General features: G+C 37.2%; 1 protein-coding gene across 1 annotated transcript in view; it reads left to right on the top strand.

Moving 5' to 3' along the window:
- The window catches only part of LOC101847941 (pleckstrin homology domain-containing family F member 2), a gene marked incomplete in the record, with an annotated part of 21750 nt that extends 14971 nt beyond the window's left edge, over positions 1 to 6779 (top strand). The window contains 2 exon segments of the mRNA XM_013079808.2: positions 252 to 376; positions 1915 to 6779. Coding sequence (XP_012935262.1) covers positions 252 to 376; positions 1915 to 1938 — 149 coding nt within the window.
- Between the last annotated feature and the right edge of the window lie 418 nt (positions 6780 to 7197).

Raw genomic sequence — 7197 nt, 5'->3', positions numbered from 1 at the left:
CTCTCTCTCTCTCTCTCCACACACACAGGACTTTTATAAAACCATATTACTTTATGCAAAAAATGAAAGAAAGAGTATAAAAAGAAAAGAAATTATCATCATCATCATCAGCATCATTATTACTATTGTTGTTGTTGTTATTATTGTTTGTATTATTATATCTTCTGTGAAGATTATGTCCCTTTCCCTGCTTACTGTGTTTTATCTTGCGAATGTTTTTCTGTTTACAAACCCTTTTCTTCTTTTTCCAGATGCAGTAATTGCCACAGGAGAAAACCGCAACTCCTCAGGAGAAGACTCGTCGGACGATGACGATGACCAGGGCCGGGACGGCCTGCCACCCGCTGGTCAGTCAGGGGGATTGGACATACACGATGTGAGTTTGAATGGCAGTTATCGTCTGAGTGCCTCCCAGCAAACATGTTTTTACCGGGTGCTTTAAAAAAAAGAGGACCCATTTAAAGGGCAATAACTATGCCCAATTTTAACAAAACTTTGAACAAAGACAATTCAATCATTAGGACATCAAGTCTGTAAATTATGAAGAAAATCAATCGAAGTATTCGAAAAATATCAAGTTTTAACATTTTCATTCAACCAAAATTGAGTGAAATGCAAAACTTCACAACTTCTTAAAAATGAACAATATTGATCCATTTCAACTAATCAGTATTTGTGCAGTGAAGAACAAATTTATACAAAATTAATATTGCCTGATAGTCCCATGGAGGGGATGGCTATATATACCTCAAGGTGTTGACCATTTCTCTCGCTACAGGCTTCACTATGGCACTGGCAATTTTGAATGGCCACTGTGGTGTGTTTCCTGGTCGATTCTTTTGATGTCATGTTCCACATTAAGTTTTAAGGTTGTTTCCATAAACTCTGTCCATAAAAAACCCGAAAGTAATAATTGAAAGGGTTCTAGTTAAGGAGAATGTGATGGCCATTCATTTGTAGACTTGCGGGTTCTGAGGCGTTCCCTAAACTATTCTTACAATTACACAAGGGCCACTCTTGACGTGTGGGATTGGGACTCATCTAACTGGAACCAGGCCTCTACAGTATAACACCCCCCCTCCCCAAGCTTCTGTAAAACTTTCTCGGCCCAGTGAGATATCCATCTTTATTGACTATTGTGGTTTTACCGTCCTTGTCCTGGAAGTAGAAAATGCTGATCACGCCCCAGTAGCTGAACTCTTTAAAGAAGTAAAATTTTGCATTTTACCCAATTTTGGTTGAAATTTTAAAAGCTTGATAGTTCTCCAACACTTTGATTGTTTTTTTTTTTCATGTTTTCAAACTTGGTGTCCTCATGGTTGAATTTTGTTTGTTTGAAATTTTGTTGAAATTGGAGCAAAGATGATGGAATTACTGTCCTTTAAGTGGGTCCTGTTTTTTGTTAGACACCTTGTATCTATTATATGCATTTCCGAGTCAAAATGTTACTTTTGCATTAGTTTGATTTAAGGCACTTTTTTATACAGATTTATAGACTAACCTCAGAAACTGAGTAGGGTGGTAACTGTTTAATTGTGATTGTTTGACTTTATGTTGAAAAAAAATTGTTGATATATTCAAGTATGTTGGATTTTTGCAGGTGATTCTCCCTTTCTAAATATCCTCACCCCACCTCATCCTGCCCCTTTTCCTTAATTTGACTTGTAATATGGGGCCTTTGAAGAGTGAAATGTTTGAGGGCTTTTCTTTTGTAATAATTTGATTTAGAGAAAATTGTGTCCTGTCTTTGTGTCATTCAATGTAGAGGCAAAAATGTACCAGTTGCAGTAAGTTTGTAGAGTATTTGTGAAAACAGTGTACATAATGCTGTGAAAGAAGAAAAAAACCCCAACTGTACAAATATTTGTCCTTGTCTGCTTCATGACCCCCATATAATACTTCTTTTTTCCACAGGCTCATTTTCAGAGTTATAACTGAACCCGTCTAGCACCTGAACGAATTGACGAACACATGAGCTGATGTTTGAGAACACAGGAACTTTGAGACTTGATCCCAGGGAATGAGTTTTGCTGGTCCTGACTGGTTGAGGAAACAAGAGTTTGTGGTGGAGTGGACATTGTGAGAAGATGTTGCGGACTAAAGGCTTGATTCACTCAATACCAAAAGATATTGCACCAAGCATGTTCCTGAGACAAGATATTCAACGTGTTTTAAAATTTAGTGTTTATAATAAGACTAATTGCTGCCTGTGATGGTTACAAAAAAAACATGCTTTAATATAAAAGCAGGCGGTTAAATTTGATTTTAAAAGTTCATTCCCAGATTTTATAGGACTGGTTGCACTGTTAGTTGCTCATAATGCCTTAATTGAGTTAAGTCATTCATCTGGCCGAGAAAGAAGTTCAAGAAGACTTTGATTGTACATTGAGAGTAACGACAGTTATGACAACCGGAATGACAACTATTAACTATCAAATCTGTTTTGACCCTGCTGATGTTAATGGGGTCCCTGGAAGGCGCACTGTATTTAGGCTAGAGTCACTGATACAGTACAGCGGGGCTGATCTAAGACTAAGAGTGAATGGGGTCAACTTTGTCAATTGATGGCGATGCTGAGAAAGAAAAAGTTTTTGATTTTGCTTGGAAAAATATAACTTGAATCCTCCTTGGATGTTATTTCTTAATGCATCCAGACTATGTTTTGTAATATTTCTGTGAATGCATGTTGAGGAAACTATTGTATTGAGTTTTTGAAAACATATGTAATGCCTCCAGTACGCTTTCCATCTAATGAATAGCTAGCTGAACTGACCAGCTACTGTGCTTCTTGCTCAGTGACCCTATTTGCTTAAGTCTACAATCTTAACATCAGCAGGGTTTAGTAGAAGAAAAAACCAGGCAAGCATGGTCTGTTGTGAAGCAGACGCAGCAGGCCGGAGTGGGGTCATGTGGGTTTGATTGTAGACAAAGCATAATGCTGTGTTGACAGGAGAATGGAGGAAGGTGCCGTATTCAATTCATAGTTGTTTTAACACTTCACGCCAATAATGTAACAAATTGTATATAAAATTATCTATTGTTTGGTCGTGTAGGATTATTGATAAAGGTCATAAAGAAAGCAAGGCCATTACGCTATGTATATTACATCTGAAAAGTAAGAAATTTTGGTTTGTGACCGATAATGTCATAGGTAGAGCACTTGAATGAATTACACATTTGGCTCCTGATTTTGTAAATTTATTAGATAGAAGCCTTTTCTGCTCTAGAAGAGTCGAGTGAAAGTGCTGGATAAGTAGGGGACATGAGTGGCAATGTCACCTTTTTTACAATGGGTGACCGTTACATTATTACATATCTTTCCAAGTAGTAATTTGTACCTTTCTGGGCTCTCGTGGTATCATATTGCTGGTGCTGATGTTTTTGTTATATGGCCTGTATTTTGATTGCAAATGTTGTAAAGTGAACTTGTCATAGTGAAAGGAAAGAGACAGGAGGAGGAGAGTGGGCTGTTGAGTATTGATTCCACAAACTTGTGGAGGCTGCGGTCTATGATTGCAGCACACACACCAGCAATGACAGTAGACTAACACTTACTACAAGCGGGCCTCGCCCATCCGATACGAGGACCAGGTGGTTTGGCTTGCCATGCCACCTCTGGGTCACAAGCTCTGGGGTGATTACAGAACCAACAGCGTACTTATGCCCTGTGTACCAGAGCGCCTGATTGAGTGAATGTCTAAAAGAAGTAAAAGTCTCGGCACTGTTTGTTTTTCCTATTTTTACCGACAAAAAACAAACAAAGAAATAACAAACAACAATGCTTCTTGTCTAACATTTCTGGTCTGAAAGGCATAGAATTCTGATCTAGGTAAAATGGGTGGGCGCCTTCTTACTCCAAACTTGCAGCGAGTCCTTTTGTGACAATTTTGACTACAAATGAGAATACTTTGTGCTTAGATTATCTGCTGCTTATTGTGAGCAAATCATAATTTAGGACCAATTTGTCAACATTTTTTTTTACATTGCAATTGTGTAGATTGTGACATGCAGTTAATACATTCTTTTACACTGTCTTTGACGACCTGTCTCTGTCAAAGTGACAGAGTGCGATGGATTTTAAAAACTAAATGGGCAGCATTTTTTAAGAACTAATTTGACTGCTTTGCTTATCCTACACTTAAGCGAATAAACCATTCTCTTAAAATGAACATGTTGATAGTCATGTCTCGTCACCATGACTTTTTCTTGTGGAGCTTAACAACATTTTGTGATTTGTGCTTGGTCAGTATGGGTTTTTTTTTTTCTATTAAAAAAACAACATTTACAGAAGCTAACAAACTTGAAAGTATTGTCATAGATGATCACCATGGATCCCACAGACATAATGGTTTTCGGGTCTTGCTGTGTTGTTTTGTTTTTTTAAAAGATATTTTCCAGGAAAAAGTAGTTTTAGGTGCCCTTTAGTTTGTTTCATAATTCTAATAAAAACTAAATAGGTTAAGATAGGTTAAAAGTCTGAAAGTAGCTATTTCAGGGAAGCACTTGTACATTAAAAAAAAAAATGTTTCCCATCTGGTGTTGAGTGGCGCGAAGCTGTTCCCTGTGAAGGAAGAACTTGTGATACCTTATATTGTTGACCTATGCAGCTGGCCTCTTATTGTAACGTCACCGACTATTTGGACGTCTTTGCACTTTTTCCTCTTTGATGATGTATGATGAATGTATAACCATTATGTCAATGTAAGCGACTCAAATGTGTCTCCCTTGCCTTTATTTATTGTGAATTGCAAGAGATTCTTTATGATTTCTACGCTGGACTATGCCTTTTTTCAAAATTGTTTATTTTGTAAAGTTACCAGTTTTGTGAACAAGAATAAGTCTTAAAGTCCGCTGGTGTTTGCGGCTGCGAAATACATACTTAAAAGTGGCCAGATTTTTTTTCCAGGAGATTTTTTCAGGGACTTGAGCATGCTTTCATTATTGTGCCTTTTTCTGTGATTCTGTGTGATTGTTGATTATTGTGGGGTCACAACCGAGGGATGTCTGACTTTTTTTTTGGTTAATTAAGTTAATGCCAGGGTCACTCAGGTGTGATGCTTTAACCTGAGAGTAGACGGGCAAATTTTCTCCCGATTTTACCACTATTGGAAAAGGTCAGTCTGTGTGTTTGATTTCACCACCCTTATCAAAACTTACCTCTTGCCTTCACTTTTGCATTTTCTATGATTTTCTTTTATTATTGTATTATATGCAAGATGGACTGTCACTGTTGGTCAGAAATTTTGGAATGATTTACCGTTTTACACTGAGTTCCCCTTTGAAATGCCTGTGTGCTTTTCCTTTTACATCGATGGTTGCCGTTATGGTTTAATGTATTAGTATAAGTCAGGTTTTTTGTGTAAAGGTGTGAATGTTTGAAGGTTTTTTTGTTTTTTTAAAAACATTTTCCCCCAGCATTTACAGTAGTTACATATATGACCTTATGCAGTTGTGAGCGCTGTAAAACCTCTACTAAAACTAACTAAACAGTAGAACCAGGCATGGGTACTCAATTAAATCACCCCATGGGTTGCTGCCTGTTCACATAGTTTGTTTTAGCCATTTATTTTCTATGTTGTATTTTCGAAATTAGTTCTTTTCAACTTGGAAACCTTCTTCTCCCAGTGGAAGTTTACTACTGAAACAGTTATAATGTGTCACATGTTCAGCTGTTATGTTGAAAATGTCTTGAATCAGTGCTTGGAACCTTTTTATTTTAAAACTTATGTTCATAAAAATGGGTGTACCGGGATAAGTTTTTCTGTTAGCTAAATAGTTTTTATGAAATGTTATGGAATTTGCCATAAGACTAGGGTAGTTCAAGGAAATTTTGAGTTTTCAATTTACTTTGTGTTTTGAAATCGTCTTGATTTGGCAACATATTAGAGTTGAAAAGCTCATATTTGTTACTTCAGAAAAAAAGGCATGCCTGATGGTTCATAATGCCTAACAACTCACAAATCTTTCTTTGGGATGGAGCCCTAAAACAACTAATGAGGGTTAGTCTTGAGCTTGACTCAGGTTGACTTGAAATCTCTCTTTCGGACACGTTACTGAATGGTAAACTGTTGTTATGCCCAATACAATTAATTTGTATGTTTTTGACGATGCACAAGTTTGGAAACATGGCGTTGTCGAATTTTGTTCTTGTTTTTTTAAAACAAAATTTTGTTCTAATTTTCTACCTGCACATTATGTTGTCCTTCATTAATATTTCTTACCCTATCTGTACAGTTTTCATCACCCAATCTGTACAGATTTTCGCCACTTGTTCTTTGGGCTACCAACACAGGGAAGATTTTTTTGTAAAATAATGACTGGCTAAACATTTATGCACTAATGCGTCGCAAATGTGGGGTATATTTACCGTAAATCAAATGTCCACATCGCGGACAGGTTCTTGTAATATGCTGAAGCATTTGTTTTCTTGGGATTTGGAAAGTACAACTGTTGATCAGGGTCAGTAAGTTTGATTGGAAGTTTTATCTCGACATGGATCACTAGGCTGTTTTTCTCCTTTAAAACGTAGTCACGCCCAAATGAAGTCCATTTCATAAAGATGATTTTTATGCCTAAAAGATGGCAGTATGCTTTTTGGATAGGTGAGACTGGGTTCTGTAGCAATTCTCTGAAAAATGTGCTGTTTGACCTTCGACTGTGTAACTGGAAATGTGAAAACCAATTTGTGTTGTGGATTTTTGTTTTGTTTTTTGTTTAAAAACTTTTTCTTTTTTTTTCCTTTTTGAAAAGAAAAAGCACTGAAGATCAAACGGTTAAATCATACTGTTTTCGATGAGTACTTTTTATTACTTTCTCGTGTTGCAGCCAGTGATGTTTGATTGTTATTTTGTGAGAGCTTGTTGATGCTTTTTTTTATCCTCAAGCCACAAGTGCCAGTGTGTTTGATGCTTGCCATTCTCAGGGTGATCGATAAACCCTGGTGACTGTGAGTGAAAATGGGCAGGACCTGGAAGTGACCGGGAATTTCAGGGACAGCTGTAAAATTGACTGGGGAGTAACCTAGGAAAGTGAATTTTGTTCTTGAAAATCTTTACTTTACTTTACTTTTCCGATCCAGCGGCCATTTGGGTTCTAGCCCTTCGGTCTGTCGATATGGCAAAGAATTGACAGGTTTTAATCAGCTGTGCTTTGTCGCTGTATAGAGTGTTTCTGACGTCTGGGGAGGCAGGTAGGTAG

This window comes from Aplysia californica, unplaced genomic scaffold (assembly GCF_000002075.1).
Source record: "Aplysia californica isolate F4 #8 unplaced genomic scaffold, AplCal3.0 scaffold00064, whole genome shotgun sequence".
Lineage (NCBI taxonomy): Eukaryota > Metazoa > Mollusca > Gastropoda > Aplysiida > Aplysiidae > Aplysia > Aplysia californica.
The sequence above is the reverse complement of the archived record's forward strand: the minus strand, read 5'-3'. Positions and strand labels throughout refer to the sequence as shown.